The 26,997-nt window shown below is 32.8% G+C and overlaps 1 protein-coding gene across 3 annotated transcripts in view; it reads left to right on the plus strand.

Annotated features, from left to right (window-relative positions):
* The window catches only part of LOC137398970 (neutral protease-like), a 48,877-nt gene that overhangs the window by 15,638 nt on the left and 6,242 nt on the right, over nucleotides 1–26,997 (plus strand). For 2 of the 3 annotated variants that reach the window (XM_068085132.1, XM_068085135.1), the window contains 5 exons: nucleotides 17,731–17,894; nucleotides 20,235–20,318; nucleotides 21,287–21,370; nucleotides 21,983–22,168; nucleotides 23,965–24,044. In XM_068085132.1, coding sequence (XP_067941233.1) covers nucleotides 17,731–17,894; nucleotides 20,235–20,318; nucleotides 21,287–21,370; nucleotides 21,983–22,168; nucleotides 23,965–24,044 — 598 coding nt within the window. Of the gene's footprint in view, nucleotides 1–1,084; nucleotides 1,169–1,271; nucleotides 1,452–3,392; nucleotides 3,473–3,995; nucleotides 4,127–4,922; nucleotides 5,076–5,986; nucleotides 6,103–6,989; nucleotides 7,842–17,730; nucleotides 17,895–20,234; nucleotides 20,319–21,286; nucleotides 21,371–21,982; nucleotides 22,169–23,964; nucleotides 24,045–26,997 lie in introns of those variants that run through there. The other variant, XM_068085134.1, reaches the window with a different exon arrangement.

Consider the following 26,997-nt stretch of genomic DNA (forward strand, 5'->3'; position numbering starts at 1 on the left):
TCAAATCCGTTTGTCTTTGAGGATTATGTGATGACATGGTGCATTCTTTTGTGCTATCATGTCCTGCTGAAATTCCCTGACTATCCACTATGTTACCTTCATAGTGTCTTGAAGGTCTCGCAGCTTTTTGTTGTCTGTTAACTGTTAAAATCATAGGAAAATGCTTATACCTATTTTGAAAAAGAAAATATAACTTCATTTTGACCACCATATATTAGATCCACAACAAGAAAGATTTTTTTGTGCTTGTCAATAAGCCCGCACTGATGATTTGCAGAATGATGTCATAACTGTAACATGCATACTTCTACTAGCCTGTTTTAAATAGAAAAATATGCTTTGGTTAAAATTAATTTGAAGTGTCTGAAAGTTAACCACTTACTGCTGAAAAAGGCAGTAGCCCATAAGATAAAAATGTGAATAACTTAGCAAACTGTTTTACCGAGCCAACTGAAATTTAACTCCTCTATCGCCTATACAACTATTGGCCGATTGTTGAACCTTTGACCTTGTCACGTAGCAATTTCTCTGAGCATTTAGTTTGATACTAAAATGAAAAATGTATAAACTGAATAAAAATGATATAAATGCATGTATGCGAGAAAGTAAATAGATGTGGCAACAGAGAATATTTACAAGAAAGACTCAAGTATTTTAACTTAAGTTTTTTTATGACTGAGGTTTTTGCGATTGTCTATAAAAAAACATTTTTCATTAAAACTTAAAAGCTGGTTTTGTTTAGAAAATAATTTTTGCGTCTTTTAAATATTTGCTGATTACCAAATAAAGAAAATCAAAAATCTAAAAAAACTTATGTAATCTCACATTCAGTCATAATTGCTTCACAACGACTTAAACGGGATGACTCAACCATTATATATTTATATATTTGTTGTGAATTATTTTTTTACAAACAAGCGATTGTTAAAAGTTGACAGTTTTTTTTATTTTTTCATTCAAGCTAAATGCTAGTGGCACAGTATACAGTAAAATATTTTGTAGCAATAGTATTCAGATAACTGAATTTTTACAGTTTTTGTTGAAGTTTTGTTGTTTTTATCGCCCAAAAAAATTATTTTCACAGGAATACTCAGAGATCATGTACAGAGACACAGATATTGATGCTTGCTACTACCAAAAGCCAATCGGCAACGGAAAGTTTTTAAGGGTAAGAAACATTCAACAATGTCCTAGTTGTTTTATTACTATTCACCGGTTAGCAATAAATTTATCTCTATTGAGCGCTAGACAACTATTTGTTTTTTATGCAGGTGAATGATAAGACTTCATCAAACACAGCCAATGTATACAAGTTTAGGTGCGCCGATGGTCGAGACACAAACTATGACAACACCAACGGTGCTGCCAGCACTAGAAACTCTGCCTTCAAGTGGGGAAGTGAAGCGGTTAACTATTTGAAGCGAGTGAGCAGCACCCAGTGGAAGTTCGATGTAAGTGGCTGATGGTGGTGCTTTTAAAGTCAGCTAGTATTTCAAAGACGTTAAAAAAGAACAACAAAAAGGTTTATAGAACTAGCAGTGCTTAGCCAGTAATCAGTAACTTTCCATCAGCAAAATTTTATCGATCTTCTGAAACTTTTTTAGTTGAAATGTAAAGATATAAATAATATATTGGTTGGTTTGTGACACATTTTACAAAAAGCTGAATGTTCAAGCTCGGGACGTCTCACTTTAAACAATCTAGTGTGCAGTGAGAGATCGTCGTGTGTAATCACTATGCTTGCATTCGTTTTGGGGCAGTTGTTGAAGTGTCAGTGTAGCATGCTGATATATGCGGGTTCAAATTCACTGAGATACAATCTTTTTTTCCAAGCTTCAACCGTGGCTTCGGAGAGAAAAATGAACTGACGGACTTGGTTCTTATTATAGTAAAGATTACAGAAAATATTTTCAAGCATTTTACAAATTGTTGGCCATCTGTATTGCTTAACGGCCCTATCATAATTTTGACTTCTATCAGATCAGTATTTCTCAGTAAATCATTAGCTAAGATCTGTAAATTATTTTGTTAAGAGCGATATTCTCTTAAAAAAGATCGTTTTTAAACTGTATCGAGCTAATCTTTGTTGACATTTTCCCCAGAATGTCAGTTCATGGCTATATTTACTAATATTTTAAGATATTAAACTTATGTTGCTCAAATCTTTGCCATAAACCACAACTCTGAGAGTTGGTAAGGTGAGGCACTCAGACTGCTATCACCTACTAGTCACAATTTTAACATTAACAACGTAGTTTTGTTTCTATTGTTAGCAGGGATAAGCTTGTAGTAAGCAGATGGTCATTAACAAAAATCACATTTTCAGATCTCTGTAAGTACACTGGCAGTTTTGTACATTGTGAGAGATCGTCATGTGTAAATCAGTATATTCATAATTACTTTATGGCACAGCGAGTTGAGTGAGTGGTATAGTGGTAGTAGGCCTGCTTTTGAACCGTAAGCCATGGATTCGATTCTCTGTCAAAACGTTTTTTTTCTAACATTTTTAGCGTGACTTTGAACAGACGGACAAACACAGCTCTTATTTTAGTAAATATTACGGTTTTAGGTTGTAAGACAACTACATGGTTATCCTACAACAAATTTGTTTGTAGTATACGAAAATTGTTATATTCAATTCCTTTGCGGGTGTTGGATAGAGTTATTGTCATGTCCATCAGCTTTATTAAATTTATAGGTTTTTTTATATTTAATTACGCATAGCAGCTAAAGTAAAATACAGTTTTAATATATAGAAATACTAATCAAACTAGCCAAAAACAGAGCCGGCAGTGATATGAATATTACAAATTGTATTGTGTAATCAATTGGCTAGGTCCGCTTGTATGGAAACACAATCTTTACTATAATAAGAGCCAGGTTCATTCATTTATCAAAAACCATAGTAAGACTATTAGAGAAAAACAATTGCACCACACAGGAATCGAGCCCTGGTTTTCAGATTTTCAGATTCGAAGTCAAGGGCACTATTACTGCCATACTCGATCACCTTTCCAAATCTAAAAATAATTGTGTGAATATTTATTACACATGACAATCTTTTAATGCACATGAGACTGCCAGGATACTATTCTTTGCTATAATGAGAGCCGCGTCCATCCGTCCAAAGTGACGGTCGGAAAAAACATTAAGTCGGACAGGGTTCAAACTCACGACTTTTGTCTTGTTGGACTAACACTCAATCTCCTGCATCAATTTCATAATAAAGTTGTTCATGAATTTTATGAATGATTGCTTAGTTATTCTCTGTGCTTTGTCAGACCACATAGCTATCTCTTACAGCTCACTAGACTATCAGAGAACTAGTAGTTACAAAACTTCAATTAAATACGTGTCTGAACTATTATAGCAACAATGATAATTGTTTGCAGATTAACATCGAAGCGCATCACAGCGGAATTCATGCTGTGTGGAATGGTCAAGAGGTACAACTAGGAGACGGAGATCCCACGTAAGTTTTGATCTATACATAGACTTAAGGAGAAATGTCATAAGAGATTAACTAATGGCTTATCCAGATTAGTGGAAAGTTAGACACACTTGAGGAGTTTTATTGCCCTTTATATTGACTCATAACTTTCAGCTAGTTCAGCATCGGTGCTTTGCCTCTATTTTTCTCATCTTTCTCATTCTAGAAGAATCAGATATACTATGTTTTAAACAAAACCAGGTTTTAGAGTGAAAAAAAGTTTTGGTTTTTTTAGACACAATATTTTTTCTCTCTTTTTCTCATATTGTTGGACTTTCATTTTTTTTTGCTCATCAAACGCTCAATAGGGTAGAAATAGCATTTTTCTAAACAAACCCAGCTTTTAGGGTTTAAGAGAAATGTTTTACTGATTTTTTAGAAACAATTATTAAAAGTAATTCATTCTTAAAAAGGAAACTTAAGTCTCCCTGCTGCCATCGTCTGTATCTGAACCCTCCTGTCTGTCTGTACCCTCCAGTATTTATATTTCTTTTTGCTTTTGCAGATTCTTCTATCCACTAACAACACCAGACACTGTGATCCATGAAGTAACTCACGCCTTCACAGAATACAACTCAGACTTGGAGTACTTCTCACAATCAGGCGCTATCAATGAAGCCTACTCTGATATGGCAGGTAACTTTCTAGAATGTTCCATTCTCTCATCATCTTATTATAAGTTCACACGAAGGTAGAAATAATTTTTAACTAATCCTCGATTTTTTTTCTTAAAATAAAAGCTTACTAACTTGAGCTTTTTATATATAATTTTTAATTTTGACCTAATAAGTTAATCTTCACTGATATTTGCCTTGTACATTAAAACTGTTGTATATTGAAGCAAATATTTTTATAAGAATATATTGCATTTTTGAAATTTGTTCCAAAGCTTAAAAAACTATGATAATTGCTTCGTGTATTTACATAAACCATTACAACTAATGCTAATATAGCTGTCTAAAATATTGTAAAGAGTAATTTTATAAAAACTCAATGTGGTAAAAATTTATAAGAGGGTTTAATAATAGGTTTAAAATTGTTTGTTATTACTTTACTTCAACCAAATAAAATAAAATGCAAGAATAAATCTAGAAACAAAATTGCATAGGTAGGTGATACTGTAAGTAATAGAAGTACGCAGCATAGCTTACTCTAACATGTCAGTAAGTTAACCTAATTTATATAATTTTTTTCATTTTATTTTCAATTTCTACTACTTTTTTTATTTTGCTTACAAAACTGTAATGTTTAATTAACTTTTGAAGGTCATTTGCTGGAATATATTTGTACTTTGTATGCCAAGACAATAATTGTTCAATTTTTGTCTAGGTTGTGAAAATAATTGCATTTAGAAGTAATCATGTCAAGTTTGAACTGTAACTTCATCTGCAAACCTCAGAGTTTTAAATGTTTCAATACTTACTGTTTTTAGCGTCTGCATTTTTGGACTACTTCTTCAAGTACCCAGAAAGTCAAGTGTATATGATCGGCCGAACTGCTTTGAAGTTTAACACTGCTATTCGAGACCTCTGCAATCCTGGCAACCCCAACCTCCTGCTCTACAACTCTCGAAAACCAATTATTGGTAAGTAAAACACTTTTCTAGTCTTGTCACAAGACTGTCAGAATATGTGAATCATCCATTTTACTACTAGTGAGATAGTTAATGAGATGTTATTAGAACAGTCATGATATCAAACAGCTAAGTTAGGGAGTTGAGAATGATCTGAAAGATGCATTGTGTAACTATTAAACCAAGGAAAGCAGGCCATAGTTTGATTATTGAGAGAGCCCTAATTGTTTCTGTAGTATAATAGTAATCCGCAGAAGAATAACACCACTCAATAATTTTTTATAATTTTTGTACACTTCAACTACAGGTCTCAATAAGCCCACTATAATCAACTCAATTAAAATAAAGTGATATACTGTTTTAATCTTAATAGTGCACTCTATAATATTGTATTGTTTAAGTGTGAGAGTTTATTCTTCCTAGTTACCCAGTACTCTAACGCGATGAGATCTGCTCTGTATTAATGAAACATTAGCAAAAACTAATAGTTGGTAATTCCATTTTTTAAGCTATTATGTTAGAATCTTTGAAGCTTTTTTAAATGTTTGACATTTCTACTTTCATAGCAGTATATGGAAGAGCCCTCATTTCTCAAAGCTGCATTTAGTAAAAAATATTTAAATTTAACACTGCTTAACGGCATAACAGCCAGATTAATTTTAAAGACTAGTAAATAAGTAAGACAGATAGAGAAGATTCTGAGCTGATGATATTCTAAGATGAATCAAGATGATTGATTCTGAGATGATATGATATGAATTCTAAGATGATACCAAGTTTTTGTGTTTTTGCTTTTTAAAGACAAATTACCATTAGTTTTACATATTTAAGAAGTATTAGAGTAGGTGGTTTTATACTTTTGCGCATGACCATAATAATATGTCATTAGATTCGAAAGTTTATTATAGTCTTTTTCATTTTAGAAAGTGCCCTAGATTACACATATCAGACCACTGTACATAACGCAAGTGCTTTGTACAGCAAGGCCTTTTGTGTTCTCAGCAAGACACCAGGCTGGAACATTCAACAAGCTTTCAAGGTGAGAATATCTTTGTTAGTAGTCGTATGAAACAGTGGTCAGGAAACTTCTATTCTGTTTGGCATTTTACATTCTAAAATGAACTGTCTGACACTGAGTGTTAGATTAACTATTCAGTTCGTTCGCGGGTTTTATGATATCAAGCCATCAAGCCATTCTTGTTCCCTAATAATTTTGAGAGACTTTAAATTCTCTGATCACCATAAAACTGTAGTAGATCTGATATTTTGAGTGAAACTTTATTTATAAAGTTTCCTTCTAGGCTTTTTGGAGGTCTTTCTTACTGTGAAATAGGAATTGAGCCAGCAGAAAAGTTAAAAGATGGAGCTAAGCTGTTTTGAATTGTATAGATAATAATTTCCCTTGCTTATACATGCCTATTATCGTATGCCATCCCAAGATTGTTCTATATATAAAGGGGTTCCTCCAGTCTTGTAGAAGTTTTACCTGAAACCTGTATCAATGTTTAATTTGTGTTTTTTTTGTAATTAAATTGAATGAGTTTTACCTTGGAATTGTTGTTTTTGTTGCTGATATAGTATGCATAATCAGGAAAGTGTATTAATTTTGGTTTCTATAGAAAGACCATGTTGAGTTAGCATAGTAAAGAGCACTTGCCTTGTTCTTTTGCTAGTTAAGGATACCATAACAGTTCCTAGTTTAATCTTGCTTTTAATGTTATAATGTTGATCATGTTCAAAGGAATTGTGCCGGTTTCAAGTGTGACTCAAAAAAAGATTTTTTTAATTTTTTGAAAAATAATATTCTTATTCACAAATTGTATAGTTAATTTAAATTTTAAATAATAAAATGAGCCACTCAATTTTTTATCCTGAACTGTTTGTATTATTCAGTATAATAACTTTTTTATAATTTAATATTTTTAGGTATTCACAAATGCCAATGTTATATACTGGAATCCACGAGAAACCTTCAACTCGGGAGCTTGTGGGGTGAAAAAAGCAGCCTGGGATCTTAAAAATAATTTACAGGCAGTGAGAGACGTAGATGCTGCATTTTCTTCAGTTCAAATAGCCTGCAGTCAAAGAGATTGGTATAATCTTCCAAGGGTCAACTAGCGTACCCTTCCAGATAAAAATTACAGAATCAATCATTCATCAATTGAAGTAGATGTTTTCTTTTAAAGAAAGTTTACATTTTTAATATAAGTTACTTTTAAATTCGGTGGCCTTATTCTTGAAACCAAAAAACTTTAGTTAACATTGTTAACATGTTAACAAGGTTAACAATGTTAACATGTTAACCATTGCACAGATATCAGTGCATATAGGAAGTAGAATGCTAGATGCACTTACTGCTGATTTTCCAAGTTTGTGTGACATCATTTTTGCTTTTGTACATGTTTGTGGTTTGTGAGTGGTTTAGTTTAGAAACGCATCTTTTAAAACGAAACTAGTCATTTTAGGTATATCTATGGTGCTTATACATTGCTGCTGATAATGTCGGTATTATCGTCATTTTTTTGTTTATTTGTTTCATTCTGATATTATCTAGTTGATGTAATTTTTGTGAAAAAAATTGTTTTTGTTTTATTAATCATATATATAACAAAATTATTTATTTAACAATTTTTGTGGCATTTTCTAGTCAATGCCGTATTTGTGAAATACACAAGAGCAAACCAACGCTGTATATATTACTGAGAATTATTGACTTTGCATCGTTTTTTGTTATTTTCCTTCAAAGACTTTGTTAAAGAAATACATTAGCTCCGTGAATTGAATATGACTTTTTATTGCTTTAAACTGTTTCAGCTCTGCTGCATGCAACTGCACGTGGTGAAGGTACAAATTTCCATGCATGATTCTGGCATCCTTATTTCCCTGTCTTACTATCTGTGTTCATTATAGGTAGCCATAGCAGTAGACGTTAGGGTGATAAGTTGTAACATACTGAGTGAGTAATCCGCATTTCTATGTTTGTCTTCCGAGAGTTTTTGTTCAATGGATCATTAGCTAATTATTATTAAAGCATTATATGCAGATTAAAACACATTCCTTACTGTTGAATTCTTACATACTGTAAACCTGCTTACGCTTTTGACATAGCTGGAGAACCTTCACTAAATATACTCATATGTTATACCTATTTTTGTAGAGGTAGTCATAACTATATAGTCTCTATTACTAACAACATTCATATGTTATACATAAGCCTAAACGTGTAATAACAACTGCACAATCTCATTTATAAGATACACTCGTATGCTATACATATTCTTGCGCAAGTAATTATAACTATGTAATCTATATTACTCACAATACTCCTATGTGGTAGACACTTGTAAAAGTAGTGGTGTCTCCATAATCACTGATATTCCCATTACTAGCAATTACTTTGTATTCATCTGATTAATATTAAAACCTTCTTAAATATTGTAACTGCTATTATCAACATTTTTTATATTATTTTCATAATTTTTTTCTATAATATCCCTTTGATTTACTATTACCATAATAATGTTATTATTAATATATTGTATTATTGTTGGCAAGGTAATATTATTAATAATTTTACTATTACAATGTTATTTCCAAGATTGTATTCTTTCTAGTTTACCACTTAATGTTAATAGCTGAACTGTCACCATTTAAAATTTGGCAATGTTTTAAAAATTTGCATATTTAAAGACATATTAAACTTGTTTATTATGTGTATATTTACTATGTATTTGATATATGCAAATGTATATAATGTTAAAATATATATATATTTTAATATAATATTAAAAATATATATAATATTTTAAAATTATGTATTATATAATATATCTTATATAATATATATTATGTATTATATAATAATATATTATATATATTATGATAATATTTTACTTTCTTATTATTCACTTTTATGAGCTTGAATCTCACAGATAAACACAGGTTTCTCTTTCATCGTTTGATTTTGAAGGTTGTACTGGTTTCTCTTTCATTTTTCCGTTCAGAAAGTTTTACTTGTGCTCTTTTTCGTTTATTTTTTTAAACAATCTATACCCCTGTTTATAGATTTGACCATCGTCGGTGTTCAATCTCGTGAAACTATCAAGAAAGCAGCCTTTTTTTAGTCTTACATAGTCTGTTAAAGATGAATTGTCACTAAAGGTTTTGTAGATTTTATTAGAGAGTATTTACATTTTTCTAACATTTCCGATAGTTTTGATGTTTGAGGCGATATGATTGCCAGAATATTTCATCATAAAATTGATAAAATCTGATTGAAATGAAAATGTTCAGCTCAACCTAAATTGGGTACTATGACTTGTATAATTGCAAAGAGGCCTGCAGAACAGGAACGTGTACCGCTGCAATTTGAACGAAATAGCCAATATCAACTATAGCAATGATAACAACTAATATCTAGCTTTTGTTCGTTTTAATTGCAATCAAGTTTTATCGATTTCAATTAAAAAAAATCCTGGCAATCAAATCCCTTTAAACTTAAAAAAATTCACAAATAACCAAAACATTATTGATACTTTTTGAGAAAATTTACATCTTTAGGTTCATCTTTAAGACTGGTTTCTATATTTTGTCTTATGTTTACTAACTTTGCTATTACAAGTCAGTTACTAGTGAATTCAGTTATTACTAGACAAAGTATCACATTTGTCCAGTCCTCTATTACCGAAGGTCTCCAATCAATCGATGTATAGTTACTAGTCGACTTTATTAAACCATTTTCTTGCCCTAGTTTTATCTGTGTAAGACTGACACGGATTAGAATTGTCGTGAACAGTTGGTCTAACGACAACTGGTCTAATTCCGGCTAGTCAAAAGCTGATTCGTCTAAAATCGACTCGTCTAATGGTGCGATTAGTCTAACGAAACAACTGGTTTAAAACCGACTTGTCCAAATGCACGATAGATGCAATCATCGTTAGAAATAGTTTGTGCCATGGTGAAGTCGCCTGTGTATAAAACTGTCCTAAAGAGGAAAGGAGAACGTTGCTGCAGATGGCTATTTGTTCACATTGCCCACAAAAAAGTTCAAAAAGCAAGTTTTTGTTTATAAATTTTTTTCTCCTTTTGATATAATTCAATTTTTTTGTATAAAAGTTACCCGGATCTACATGTACATTTAATCAAAAAAATTTACGCTATTTCAACTTTTGCGTTCTAAATACAAGTGTCTGATTTAAGTTGTCTTAACAACAATTTTAGACTAGTCGCCATGAGACCAAATAGTATATTGTATAAATCACTTTAGACTAAATGCCTATGGATGAATTATTTTATTGGATCAATTGGATTTGCAGTAATCTGTGTTATGCCAATTTTTGTTAGACGAATCATAGCAAATCAAATTAGATACAGATTTGGGGTATATTCATGCTAGGAACCTAATAGTATTAGTAATATTTATCGTTCTAGTAGCAAATATTTTCGCCATTTTCAAACATTTAAATGCTATAAAGTTTTATATCAACCGCACTGTCAGGTTACCTGATCGCATGATCACATTCAGTTTTTTACTCTTTGCTTCTGACAATTAAATAAAGAATAATTATGGTAGCCTTTTTGATGCTTGTTGTACAAGACCGTGCGCGATAGCCAGCTTGTGGAGGCTGTATTTTTATAAAACCAAACCTTGAGACATTTGTAAATATTTACTATTTTTAATCAACCATTTTTTATGTAACAGATGTGTTTAGTGTATGTTAAAAATGTCTAATGGATTCACTCAAACATCATTTGGTACAAGATAGCGTGCAATGACCATTGTGCAGAGGCTTATGCCTTTTGTTGCATCATCATAAAATCAGACCCTGAGATCTTTGTAAACAATTACTGTTTCTAACCAGCCTCTCTCCATGTAACAAATGTGTTTAGTGTACGTTAAAAACGTTTTTATTAGGTTCACTCAAACATTTATCTCTAGTCCATGGAATATTTGCATAGACAGACTAGGCAGCGTACAACATATAACTCAAAGTTTATAACATCTATACTTATGTTAGCGTTTTAGGTCTGCCAGTAATTAGTGGATTTTGTCATTTTGATGATGTCTGTGTGTTGTTTAAATAGAAACACACAGGAAATCTGAAAGTCCATTGATTTTCTGCTTAGCAGTTTTAAACAATCTCAATAAAGATGCAAATAAAAAAGTGCTTAAATTGCAAGTATTTGATTAGCGTAATTTGCTTTTGATTTTAACTTTATTTGGGTGGCAAAAGCTGATAAAATATTTTTTTTTTAAAAGACAATAACAATAATAACACGAGAAATCAATAGTATTTAAAAAAGAAAACATTTTGATGTAAGAATGTTCAAGAGATAGAACGTGCAAGGTGTTCATGTCAGGCGTGCTCATTGGTTTTTGTTTGAGGGTTTAGCTATGAAGTTGGGTGGTTGGGTATAAAAAATAGTCACTTAGAGCACGTTAAACAGCAAAAATTTAGAAATACCGAAACTTCATCAAGTTTAAAGGCCTTGATGAACGAATAATCAATGATCATAATTCTTCATTTAAAACATCATTTAAAACACTGTAACACAAAGTTTCTGTAGTCGCTTTAGTTTTTCTATACCTCCATTTGATAATAGGAGAGCCAGCATTGAGCTGAAAACAACAAGATAGATAGCATTCTGCTTTTGTAAAACAATGTTTTTGGACATTTAGCAAACAAAATTGCAACAAGCTCATATGTATATTTATACACTGTTTATACTGTAGGTATCAACAGCTTTATTGAGGTGTTCATTTATGTATAAAAAAAAGTTTTTATAACTTTTAGGCCTTCTCAAAAAGCATCTGCAGTAGAGCCAATTGACGAGTTACTCAAGTAACTAAAATGTTTCTCAATGCACATTTACCAACTCGATGTTGATATTTCAGTTCTAGGACTTTTCTGTCCTATCTAGTCAACACTAACATAATCGAATATTCATGCATAAGCTCATCCAAACAGAGCCATTTTTGTTAGTTTTGCTCTACTGTAGTTCATGCCATTAGCATCATTGAGCTAATTCTACCATTAAACACTTTGATAGTCAATGTAGTGTAGTAAATGGCTTCGGCTTGGTTGCCATGGTGACGATTCCATCCATGCGTGTCCGGCAAAGCATCTATCAGATGCTGGTAAGCTGATCCCATGTGAATAAGTTTTGTAATGGGGGTCGGCCAGTATTTACTATAATAAGAGCCGTGTCTGTCCATCTGTCCAAAGCCATGCTCAATGCATTAGGAAAAAAATTGCCTAGCAATTTGAGATTCAGAGACAAACACATTACTACTACACAACTTCATCGCCTTACCACTTTAAGGGATAATCAGATTGATTACTCATGACAATCTCTCACAGTGCTTGGAACTGGCAAGCATACTCGCATGCATAAAAATGTGTAGTTTTAGCAATGAGAGTAGAACCTTTCAAATTCCAACACATCTGTTTTTATTTTGGTCTGAGCGTTTGTAGCTCTACATTCCAGACTTCACTGACAGTTTTTTGAATGTGAAAAGTCTCTTGGAAGTTTATTTTTTTTATGTGGAATTCACAAATAATGTGGCACCAGTTTTCTTGGCAGAAATAAACAAACATAAACTGGGGCCAACTCTACTTCAAAAAATGGTTTGCTGTGCAGATGTTGATAATCGCATTCTACGAGAAATAAACTTAAACTTTGAAAAAATTCACCTCTGGCTCGCATTTATTGCATAAAAATGCTTTGATTTACAGAAAAAGATTTACTGAAAGGCTGTGAGAACTAATACTCCACTTTGTGATGAACAATAACAGCAGTAAACTTCCTTTCAAGTCTAAAAATATGTACATAGTTTTAATTGAAGTTTTTGCTTTGATGTGAAAATGTCAACTTCTTGCATCTTTGGCTTTTTCAGTAGCTTTAGTTTCCCACCAAACAAACTTCACACAAAGCAAAATTATGATCTAATTATATAAGTCTCAATTCTGTCGCTCGTGTTTCCAAATATTGCTATGAAATTCTAAAAATGAAAGATGCGGTTCATGCTGGATTTGATCTCAGATATGACCAATAACTGAATTTGATCTTACTATGCTAAACCTTTACCACTTGAGCCACGCAAGATGCAATCATTCATTAGGCGGTATGTCGTTGTCAGCTAAAAATTGCATAGCATTCTGGATTACGCAACACTCTAAAGCTTCCTCTCACTGTACTTATTACTAAGTTTATCAATATGGATAGCAGTGTAATCAAATTAGTCATTGGCGATGGGCCAGGCTAATGGCAAGTGTCAGGCAACTATATTACCTGCCAATGTTTATAAGTGGTTTTTAATACTCGTGCAACGTCAAACGTTCTGTTAGTCAGACAAATACAAGAATTTGGGGTCAAGTTCCTAACCAGTTTGTAACAGGAACCACTTTGTGGGACCTTACAAAAAAGTGTGCAAACTATTTGTGCTGCTGAGTGATGACAGATTTGCATTTGTAAACCAAGTATTTTCATTTTTTCTACTGGAAAAAAAACATTTTTCACAAGAAAGTCAAAACCTGTAAATCTACAATTGACTAGCAAATTTTTACCGTAAATGATGTAACTGTCAATAAATAACGATCAGTGACAGCTTTGCAGATCATTGTTAGTCTTAAACATGCACCAGTGTGCTTATATTATTCACTTTTGATGGCATCAAACTCCATATATCGGTATACTCTAGTTTGAGTAGTTTTAAAAAATAATCTTTGTTATAAATAGCACTTTGTCTGAAGTCATGGTAAGAGGTTGGAATAAAAGCTTGCTTTGTACAGAATCTGAACTAGCAACTTTTGGCTTGGTAGTCTGACACGCTAACACCTGGGCTATTTAACAATCGCAAAAATTTGTAGTAAACTACATAAATAATCAATAGCACCAAACCATCTGAGTTATTGGCAAAATATTTTCAAGATATTATTGAACAGTGACCAAATTTGTAGCTAAAGCATTTTATTTTGTGCCTTTTTGTTGTTAGAATGTCATAAATTTGATGAGCAAAACTGTATGCCACTTTGGCCCTTTCCAGGAAAAAACTATTTGCCAAAATTGAAAATTATTTTTATGGTTTGTAATAAACATCCAGAAAGCAGCACACTATTTATAATTTAAAGTAGCAGCACATGAGTTCTAGTTTTTTCTATACACTTATGCCTTTCTTCGGTGGCGAAAATATATGTGAGAAAGAAAGGTGAATAAACACACAACTAAACCGTGCCAGAAATACTGAGATAGATAGAAAGATAGATAGATAGACAGTAGATGGATAGAACAATAGATAAACAGCCTGAAAAACAGACAGACAAATGGACAGATAAGTAGAAAGAAAGATAAATAGACAGAGAGACTGATTGACAGATATACTGATGGACATTAACTTTATTTACCCTTGCTATTTAAAGAAAATTAGACCATGAAACTAAAACAAAAAATTATGTGTATTGAGAGAAACCGCTTTTTTTGCATAAAGCTGTTCTATAATGTAGATTAGTAAAATGCTTGTGCCTGGTATTAGGTGTAGCAGCTTTTTGAGGAAGTAAGAATGTAATATATGGTCAGGTAAATTGGGGGTACAAACTGAGCATTAAAACAGTTAATATCTAAGACACAGTTAGTTCCTTAGCATTTAAAGGCTGGTCATAACTGTCCATATCAGGTAGCGTAACACTGAAACATAATGTATTTATGAAAGGGTTATAGTTTTTTATCATCCTTTGATACAAAGAGATACCAGCTTGGAGCAGTGTAAGACAAAATAGACAATATACAATTCTGGTAAAAGAGTGATAGACCTTTTCGTTTTACACCAATCTTTCTGAGCCGAATTAGAGCATTTGTTGTTGGTCTAGCTGTTGAGATAATAAAGTCGACATGGCTTGAGAACCACACATGATTGTCTATTTGTAAATACATATGTATAATCTAGATGCCAAGTTTCTGGCTGATTGCAATGTATATCTATTTTGCCATTCCGTAGCCAACAGGTCTGTTTGACTACTAGACTGTTTTTTTATTCACTGAGAAAAACTGAGCCAAGATTAGAGGGCAGATAAGAGTCAAGCATTAAAAAGGCTTTGGAACCATAATCTTATTATATTATCTCCACAAGGAAATAGGAAATGTCACACCCAGAACGTGCCTCGTCGATAACACTCTTGTACAAAAATTTCCCCCAACACCTGACAAGTAGACAATAAGTTGAAATACAATGATTTCCTTTTTTTCTTCTCCGGGTTTAAGCAGACTTCTGGTTTTGTAAGCTATCAATATCAGTTTAACTTACAGATAATTAATTCATGACTAAATCATAGGCCGAGAGTACAAACTTATTGCACAAACAACTCTTGCATTTTGAGAAGTTCCATGCTACTGGTAAAACAATAACTTTACTAAACTGTACAAAATCATTACTGGTAGAATATAAATGCATGTTCCAATGCATGGCAGTATTTGTACAGTTACCACCAAATGGCAGTGAGCTCCATCTAATATCTACTCAACAACTTAAAAGAATGCAGATTTGATTTATTTGATTTACTAACATGTCTGTAGCACTGTAAGATTTTCCACTAGAAGTTTTTGTTCACTGGGGTCCAAAAATCAATGGTGGAGACTGGTTGTTCAACACTGTTTTAAAAGAGCATTAAAATTGTTGTTTCATTTGCAACAACTCAGCTATTTACGTTTGAATTTTCATATCTAAACATTAAAATATAAATGCCGTAATGTCATCAGTCCCGAAAATGATCTGCGTATTTCACTCACTCACAAGAAACCATACCTCGATCAGATAAAAGCACCATAAAGTGAGAGATTTTTTATATGTTGTTGTTGTGTGAAAACGTTAGACTCTTCATAAATGATCTTACTATTGGTTTCATCTATTCTAAATAAGTCTGTTTTTCATTGTTTTGAACTTTTTTGTGTCATTCAAAACAAAAGGGTGTGATATGCCCTCGTCAGTTGTAGGGGATTTGGAGATGACAACGAATGGGGAAACGCTGATGTAGCAGTTTGTTTAAAATGCTTAATAAATTAACTCTAAATGCGTACGATTGACTGGATGTATGTATGATCAGCTAACCTTCAGCATCAAATATCGTCATATATAAGGTTTAAACTGTCAGTCTTGCAACCATACATCCACAACCCAACCATCTGCATCATTCTGACATCTTGCAACTAATTTACTTGTCAAGCTCAGCTCCCAAAGCACTTATAAAAAACCTAATATTACTCATAGTTGTTATAATTCAGACTAGAAATACAATAAATATTATGTAGTTTTAGAAAAGGATTCATGTAGGCAAAACTATATTGTTACCAGAATTGGTCACTGTGAAACTTGTAGGTTTGGTAAAGCTAAAAGGCTAAAAGTGATGGCTTCTGACATTTATCACATTGTTAGATCATTTGTTTTGGTGAAGTCCCATATAGCACAATCAATTAGATATGCTTGGTACAATTAACAATATAAAATAATAATAAAATAATAATATAGTAAATAATAAATACTCAAATGCTTGAAATATATCAGCACACTGCTTCCTTTTTTAGTGATGGAAATTATCTTACATTAAGGAAATTCCATCATGTGAAATCACTGATAAATTTATTAATATCTTACCAATGTATTGCAACAGCTGTGTATGAGCGGTTTGAACATATTTCTGTAGCTCATCATTGTGAATCTATGTTAATCTATATATATTAATCTCAAAGTTTGTTGCCGTCTGTCATCGTTTGGTGACTGTCCAGCTAGGGCAATTAAAATCTAGAAATAAAAAATCTGTATCACAGATGATTTTATCATGGAATGTCTCGTTTACAAGGTTTATAGCCAACTCATTAAGCTAAACAAAATGCAGTGGGTTCAATGGGTGTTATAAGTCATTATCTTGATTAAATACGCATAGCTACTATGCGTTATGCACAACGTCACTTAAGCTTGCTCTCACAGCTCTTATTAGTAAGTTTAGCAACATGGATACTAGCTTACTCAAATTAGCCAATTGCAACTACATTACCTGCCACTGTTTATAAGCTGCTTTTAATACCCGTGCAACGCTGGCCATTCAGCTAGTCACTACTGTAGTATGAGCCATGTTTGTTTTTCTGTCTGAAACTGGGTCTGCAGTTTGAGCCAAAATATTACTTTCACAGGGTTTGAACTCATGAAACTCAGCTTGGTAGACAGACATTCTGTCACATCCACCGGTTAACCGCCTTACAGTGTTTCAGAATAATTGTGCACATAGTTATTCTCTGTGATGTATCGGCACACCTGATAATCTCTTACAGCATACTAAACTGCCAGGGTATACTAGTACTATATCATGCATTATCACATTTCATATTGATATATCATATCGATACAATGTTTGAGGAAATAATAATAATAATATTATGCTAAAATATTGCTAACTGTAGTTTAAAACAATGTACAAAAACCCGCATATATCATCACATTAGAGTAAAATTTCATGACATATAGTATTTAGCTCTATAACGTTTTATACCACAGTATAGTTATGCACAATGGGTTTATTTTAAACGGTATTAAAATAGTGTATGATACTGTTTTTACAATATTTTACACTCAAAGATTTGTATAAAAGGCTACATGTAACTGATTCTAATATTATCCTAGGTAGTGAGTCATCTGGAGTGAGTTTGGAAGACACGACTTTGAGTCCAATCCAGGAAATGACAATAGACCAGATACAACAGGAGATCAAAAGGGAATACACTGAGGACAAGCAAGTGAACGGGGCCAGAAGAGAATTTCTTGCCATAGATGCAAACACTGGAGACGTGAGCATAATGCTAGCTTTTCACAACTTCACTTGAATAAAACAGTTTGGGCCTAATATAGTTAGTATCATAGTATAGTTACTAGTATAGTTAGTAGTATAGTATAGTTACTAATATAGTTAGTATCATAGTATAGTTACTAGTATAGTTAGTAGCATAGTATAGTTACTAATATAGTTAGTAGCATATTGTAGTTACTAATATAGTTAGTAGCATAGTATAGTTACTAGTATAGTTAGTAGCATAGTATAGTTACTAATATAGTTAGTAGCATATTGTAGTTACTAATATAGTTAGTAGCATAGTAGAGTTACTAAATAGTTAGTAGCATAGCATAGTTACTAGTATAGTTAGTAGCATAGTGTAGTTACTAATATAGTTAGTAGCATAGTATAATTACTAATATACAGTAGGCTGACTAGTAAAGGTTCATTAGCCCCAAAATAGTTTATTTGATGCTTCCATGCCGACAAAGTCTGTTTCGTGTGAAACGAAAAATGGTCATATAAATGGCTTTGTTCCAGTCAAAGAATGATGAAGTTCTGTATACTATGCTTTTTCATTTTTGAAGGCCGTCATTGAAAAACTACAATGTGGAACTGACCAATCTTATTTTGAAATGAGCCAAAAATACTAATAAATTGAATAGATATGGTATATTTGCTAAAAATTGTGACCCATTTTGTATAGTCAGTATTTGAGTTGGTTGGTTGTGAATTCTTTGTAAAAATGTTTTTGTTTAATTTTAAACCGACTACAAGCCTTTTCAACTCTAACTGTTTCAGTGGAAACACAACTCCGACGAATCATCCTGTTGTAAACTTACCTTAATTTGCAATGTTAGACTAAGATGAGGCATACCCAATTTCAAGTTGGCACGTTTTACAATTTCTTGCACTATCATTGTACGAGGTGGTGTAGGCTTACATGGTTCATACAATTGCATGATAATCTTCTTTAGATAAGAAATGGTGTGTGTATAAAAAGTATTGTTTTTATATATATCAAATAACTAAACTATGCAATTTTGTTGCTAGTTCATTGTCTATAATAGTCAGTAGCCTGTTACTTAAAATATATGTATATAGTTCATAGTATGTAACATATAGTCTACAGGCTATATACTACAGTCTATAGCATATAGTTCACAGGCTATAATCTATAGTTTATATTATATATCCATAACCTAAAGACTATAGATTACGGATTATGTATTGGCCTATAATATATAGACTATACATGATTGAACAAAAACCTAGATCATAGACTACAGATCAAAGACCATAGACTAAGGACCAAATCGTGATCATAGACTTGTGATCAAAGACCAAGGGCCATAAATCATGTAAACCATAGATTGTAGATTATAGGCTATAGAGAATTGATTAAGGTCTATACATAATAGACTACAGATCATTGAATACTGACTATAGACTGTATGAAAATATGGATTACAAACTACCTATATTCTATATATCATATACTTTATAGTATATACAATATACTATGTACTATATATCATGTATCATATACTATATATCATGTATCATGTATCATATACTATATATCATGTATCATGTATCATATATCATATACTATATATCATGTATCATATATCATATATTATGTATCATATATCATACACTCGAAACCATAAACTATAGTTTTCTTTGTACAAACTAGTTGTATATAATATCAGATGGTTTTTTTACTGTCAGCCAAAGTTCAGCTGTTTAAAACACTGCAGAGTTTTTGCTAAAGGTTTTTATAATAGTTTATTTATAGTACATGGGCTAAAAATTTAAAAAGGCAAGCTTGTCTTTTTACTGTTTTATCCTGATTCTACATAATTTAAAGATGAGCTTACACAAACTGTTGTAGATTTCATTAGAAAGTATCAGTATTTTTTATCATTTGCAATTAGTGTTGATTTTGAAGTAATCTGACTGCCAAGATGTTTCAAAATTAAAAATGATAAAATTTGATCGTGGTTAAAATGCTCAGAAGAAAAATATGTCTAAAATAGCGTGACTAGTTGTTGCTATCGTTGCTATAGTTGATATTAGCTCATGCGTTCAAGTTGAACCGTTACATGTTTTTATTCTGTCAAATTCTTTACAACTATGACATCATAATCACACTTTCGCTTGATCTGATCGTTTTAACCACGATCAAATTATGTCGATTTAATCTTCAAACACCCTGACAGTCAGATCACCTTGAACATCATAAACAACTGCAAACGATAAAAATACCGATACTTTCTGATAAAACCTACTGAGGTTTTGGGTAAGTTTATCTTTATTAACATGTTTTATACTTTACCACTTTATTTTTCAGCTAATAAGAAAATGGACAGGTCTGGCGTCTGCTATCGGCATGTCCAGGGTTCCACTACTAGTAGGTCTACAGAATGCTCCCAGAGTGAGTTTAATCTTTGTTTTCTGACACCCTCCGTATCAGCATAATAGTTAATTTGTGCAAATCTCTTGTGCCATCAGGGAATCGTGATGCATGATTGTAAGCTTTGCCAGAATATGACAACATGTTTTGACAAATTCTTTCCGACTTTTGACCAAGGACAATTTTATTTTGAAGAATGTCATTGATTGAGTCACAAATAACTGCATAATTTTTTCCCTTTGGCTCATTTACTACCAGAAAATACGAGGAAACTTTCTGCTGAATAATATAGAGCATTTATAAAGTAAGTGCCTTATTCAGAGCACAACAATGACATCACTGACAGCTAAAATGGCGAATCACATCAGATGCTACAAGATTTTATCAGAAAGTATAAATACTTTTTTATCATCTTAGTTTTTCTTGCTTACTGATGATGGCAATATTGCACCCATTTGGTTTGTATAGAATAAAAAACTCAAAGCAATGAATAATGACAGTAGTTGCTGTTGTTGCTATGGTTCACATTGGCTCCTACATTCAAGTTGCACCCCAACATATCTCTTCATCAGTCTCTTTATAATTATGACATAATCACACTTTCGTTTGATTCAAGCGTTTTAACCGCGAACAAGTTTTTTCAATTTTAATCTTGAAACATTCTGGCAGTCAGATCACCACAAAACATACCAAAATAATCACAAATAATGGAAACTACTTATACTTTCAGATACAATTTATTAAAGTTTTGTGTATGTTCATCTTTGACAGACAGAAGTTTCTGACTGGCAGCTGTGGTAAAACACCTAATTTTTGTCTACTTGGTGTAAAAGCTTCTTATATAAAGATGTTTCAATGTGATGAGCCTTTTGCTGTCTGACTACTTTTCTCTCGGCTAATAGAAGCGAATAATATTTTCATGAAATTCATGATGCACAATGGTGATAACATCATTATGGATTGCATAACAGGTGACATTCTTCTTGCAGCAATATGAAGAATTCGTACGCAGAAATGATGTCACAGATGAATGCTTTTATCAAAAAGCTATTGGGTCATATACCTACCTAACTGTAAGTACCTGACTGTATGTGTCAATAGTTCGAGCTACTTGTTGGCTCGTGTCAAATGTAAGCTTGTCTGTTCTACCTGTTTGTGTTTGTCACATTTCTTCATGCTTACATGCTCTATACATAGTTTTATTTTTTACTGTTCATATGTATAGATAGTCTCTAATTATGACCATGCAGCTTGACGCAAACTGTCTATACAAGTTTTCAACTGTCATATCTTTAATGACTAGGCTATAACATAAACCTGCATGCACGTACATAGGCCATTTCTGCCTCAACTCACCATTCTCTGTATTGGTTTTATGTGTTCTACATCTACTTGCTTCTAGGTTTCAAATACCTGTTGTCAAAGTGGATCAGCCATCCCAAAAGGCGTTTCAACTTTGGTTTTGACATCAAGAAAGTTGCCGCCTTTGGTTATTTATGTAAAAAATCACCTTGCAACACTTAATATATCATAAATTCCTAAACTCTAACTACTATACTTTAGGCCTAAGTAACTTCATGGTGGTACTGCTAAGCAAAAGAAATTTCAGTAACTCACTGAGTTAAACACTCATTTAGTATTTGAAACCTGAATGAGTGAATCCAAACATTCTTGTTTTAACTCAGGTGCAAGACCAAAGAGTTCCTAGCAACAGCTTTAGGGACGCCTTCTCCTTCCTCTGTACTCAAGCCATCTCTACAGATTATGATCAAACTAACGGAGCGGCTAGTCCAAGGAATTCTGCTTACAAATGGGCTTCTGAAGCACTAAGTTTTTTTAGACGAGCAGGCAACTCCAGAATTAATTTCAATGTAAGTGTCTTAATGTGAAATATGCTCATTGTTTCTGACAGGTGTATTTGGTATTTGAAAGCTATGAAGGCAGACTACCCATAAGAAAATATATGAAAGTAACATTCACTACATAATATTCGGGAATCGTTAAAAGCAGCACTCTGAGGCAGGTATCACATGATGAAACACTGCTCTGCGATTGGTCGCAATGGCGTTGGCTGATACTTACATCTAATTGGTTTCCAAAAAGAATGCAACTAAAATATACTAAAAACTAGAAAATTTCACAACAAACCATAAAGAGAACTAGATGTTAAAAGCTATCCCCTGTTTTTTACACTGGCTAAAATGAAAAAATTCCACATTGCCAGTCAATGGGCAGACTACATCTGGGGAAATTCTCTCACATTTGCGGTGATACCATCTCAAACACTTCTCAATCATAAACATTTGTCAGAGTGATTCCTGAAAATGCTGCAGACCAATGAAATGGAAGGTCGATGTGAGGTCAGACAAAAGATCTCGCCCACCTGCCTCAGAATGCTGCTGTTAACGATTCCCACAATACTCTTAAATACCCGATAGTTACTATGTATAGTAGGCTGCAGGTCTCTATCTCTGGGGATGTCATAGTTATTACTTGTAGGTTGTTGTGACATGAAGGGCAAGTTGCCTAGCACCTTTCAATTTTACGAAAATTAGCAACCTTTTTGTCTGTCCAACTATTGGAAGCCACTGTTTGAGACTGTTAAAAAGATCGCAGCACGTGGGATTCAAACCCACACCATTCTGTTTTGCTGCCTGGCAGGGTACCACCTGCTTCAAACATTCACCTATTAGGAGATTACAACTATTACGCATATACTTAGTTTCTGTACTTGACTGGCACCCGCAACAATCATTAACTTTCACAAGGTAATATAGTCTGTCCGATGCCACAGCTGGATGTGAGAAAAAATATCCCTCTGTCTACGAAATACAAACTTACAGCATTCAGTTTCATAGCTCAAACCGGTATCAGCTGCACCAATCGGCTACATAATGGCAAAAAAAATTTTTTGTGGGCTGTATAGGATCATCTGACGATCTCTCACAGCACACCAGTTTGCCAGAATACTAGTTATCAATTATATAGCTAGTCACTTACTGAACATTTTGCACTGTATTATTCACCAACTTACAGAGCTTGTGTGAATGACCTTTGGAAGGGTCAAATCATATCTTGCTTGGTGAATATGAATTGTAACTTTAGTAGGAGTTGTATTCATCCATTTGAAACCGCAGTTGGAGGATCGAAAAAAGATTGCATTATATGAGCTTGGAACTCCAAACTTTCAGCTTGTTGGATCAACATTTTAACATGTGTGCCCAATCAATCAATCTATTGAGCAAAACTTTACTATAAGACGAGCCATGTCTATCTGTCTGTCTGTCTGTCCATTTGTGTAAAGCAATGCTAAGAGCATTTGGAAAAAGGTAGTACCTAACAGGAAGCAAACTCAAATATTCAGATTTTTAACAAAGCACATTACCAACTGTACCACTTGACCACCATACTGCAAGGGTAATGATTGTGCACATAGTAATTACACATGGTGATCTCTCATGCTCCCCTGGACTGCCAATGTACCAGTCATAATAATGATCATGATAATAGTGCTACAGCTGATATCAAAAACATATACTGGACAATGCTCAAGTTACAAATGTTTTAGAAAAAACAGAGTCTTTATAAAAAGGTGGCAAAGTTTTTTTGTATTAGAAACCTACATAAACAATAAAATACAGCTAATGATTAATTGTACTTACTTTAGGTAGACGTTGAGGTTCATCACCCTGGCTTTGGTGCCTATTGGTCAGGTGATAAAGTAATCCTAGGAGATGGAGATACCAGGTGAGATTTTAAAGCCATTTATTCAACTACCTGCTTCCCTGGTTGAATTCAAGCAGACCTCGACACCTCGACACCTAAAGAAGGCAGAAAAACTTCAAAAAGTTTTCTGTGTTCTACGATTGATTTTAGTTTTGACCTTTGGGTCCAACTATAATTAATTCATTCCCTTCACTCAACTATAATTACTTAATTAATTCAATTAAGTAATCTCAAATTCATTCTATATTAATTATACTACAGGAGGAATTTTTACAAAATTTTAGATTTTATCAGAAAGTATCGGCACTTTTTATCATTTGTGATTGTTTTTGATGTTTGAGGTGATCTGACTGCCAGGATGTTTCAAGATTAAAATTGACAAAACTCGATCATGGTTGAAACGCTCAGCTTAAGCGAAAGTGTAAATATGTCATCTATAGTTGCCAAAAAAACCGACAAAGTAGAACACTGTAACTAGAGTAAAACAGTCGATACCAACTAAAGCAAGGATAATGACTATTGACATTATTTCGTACTTCTTTTTCTGAGCATTTAGCTGCAATCAGGTTTTGTCAATTTTAATCTTGAAACATTCTGGCAGTCAGATCACCAAAAACATCAAAAACAATCACAAATGATACAACTTTGTACAAACTTTGGTACAAGTTCATCTTTAAAGTTAATTTTAAATAGAAATGTTTAGTTAATTTAAATTTCAAATAATGAAATTAAAGTACTTTGATTAGAGACATGCTGTCCAAGTTCAAGACTCACAATTAGAAGTATGACCCAGACTCATCACATATTGTTAGGAAAAATGAATTACTGTAGAACCTCAGTATACCAACTATTACCAGTACTTGAACTACTGCCAACTCTGGTGAAAATTCACTAATATTTTGCTTCAGAATTCGTAATCATATTCAGAACTTTGGCAGCTTCAGCTTTGGTTAGTCTGTAAATAAAGATAGGCTTACTCTTGTTTACGAGTCGTGAAAACCTTTATTTCATTTTTGTGGCTGCTTATTATTAAACAATGCTTCGAAAAAAAGTCAGCAGAGATGAGCAACTGGAAAAGAAGCCGCTTAGGACTACTATTCAGTTTAAAAAAAGAAGTAATAAGCAGAATCTGAAAGCGGCTTGCGTCTCTTATCTTTAATTTTCTAAGCTACTGTTAGTAGTTTATGTTATGTCTTAAATACTGTATTAATTGTTTATTTTTGCCAGAAGTATATACATCATATTATGTCTCAAAATGCATTATTCGACAACCTTTTTTCCAATTGGAAAAATTGATTTGACATTCGAATAATTCAAGTGTCAAACAAAAGTCTCAAACGAATTATGTTTGAAAACCAAGGTACCACTATTTACATGTAGAGTATGTTATTATTATTCAGAATCTATTTTAAGTTGAAATTTTATTTAGTCAAGGTTTTATAGTCGTATGTTATTTTTGTGGCTTGCGTCATTTAAAAATTTCGAACTTAATCACTCGCTTCATAAAACTTGATTTTCTTAAAAAGATTCAGAATTGAATGAGCTTTTCATTGTTTTTGTGTAATATATTGGAGCGTGTTCTGCAGTAGTTTGAATAAAATTATTGTAACTTTTTACACTCTGATCTTACAATCTTGAAACTGTCGCGCTGAATTGAAGTGCCTCATAAAAGGCTGCTTTGAGCTGGTTTCGAACTCATAATTTTCAGCTGTACCTCAATGTTAACAAACGCTCATCTGAAGATAGAATTATAAGAGCAGACTCACTACAGCTTATTTAATGTGCAAAAGCAGACAACTCCAAGCAATGAAACATGTGGATTATTTCATTGTCATTATAAGAAGAATTTTCTATTATATTTTTTAAAAGTAACCAGTTTGTGCAGTTTTGATTCTTTTCCTTCGTGTTTTTCATATTGATCAAACAGGTCATAAAACTCGCCCCTTTGTCTGGTTAACTCTTTTTCATGTTGATTCTGTGGTGCAATTGGTAGTGCGTCTGACTCCAGATCAGAAGGTTGTGTGTTCAAGTCATGTCAGGGTCATTGTTCTTATGACCATCAAATTAAATGGAGCAAATTTTGACAGTCTCAGTGAATAAAAACACTAATGAAAGTAGACCAATGTGTAACTGAGTAAGTACTTATCAGGACAAGGAATAGATTTGAACTACAGAACTACAACTAATTCACTTTAATTGACCAACACTCTACCAACTGCACTAATTGACCTATTTCTAGAAGTGGTTGAATAATCATCACTATAATAAAGCCTGGTTTCCATATGACAGAGCAGACTAACTACAGCCTATTTAATGTGAAAAAGTAGGTCAACTTCACGCAATGACAGGCTTAATCTTTAAAAAAATTTCCATATATAACGTAGGTAAATGAGCCACAATCTATTTGATTAGAGACTCAAGAATCCATCTTCACACGCTATAACTACAATTGTAATAAATAAACTCATTCATGAATTTTCACCAACAAACAGTTTGCATTAAAAATGAAACAAATCCAGAACATCGCTTAACCGAACGCCTAAAATATATATTTTATTCAAGAGTAAATTAGTCAAAGAACTTTTAAAGAAAATCAATAGTAAAGTGGCTGTTACATAATTTCATTGAGGCTCACATCTGGCTCGCAATGCCAGATAGTCTTATGGGTTTTGTTTTCTGCATAAATGTGCCGCGGTCTACCTGATTAAAAGCTCAAGAATTTGTCTTCACATTTAGTGTTCACATAGTCATCACATTTGCCCTCAAATTTTGAGCATCATCATGTCTAATACTAGTAATACTAAAAAACTATTTTATGAGATATATTTTTGTAGCATAATATAGCCAACTAGAACAAACTGCCTATGTGTCATAAAGAATTTGAGTGGATGCTTCTCAATTTTTTGGAGTTTTGACTGAGATCACCTTAAATTACATATATTCTGAAACTAGCTTATATCCAGTGCATAGATGA

The sequence above is a fragment of the Watersipora subatra genome, chromosome 6 (genome assembly GCF_963576615.1).
Source record: "Watersipora subatra chromosome 6, tzWatSuba1.1, whole genome shotgun sequence".
Taxonomy (NCBI): Eukaryota; Metazoa; Bryozoa; class Gymnolaemata; order Cheilostomatida; family Watersiporidae; genus Watersipora; species Watersipora subatra.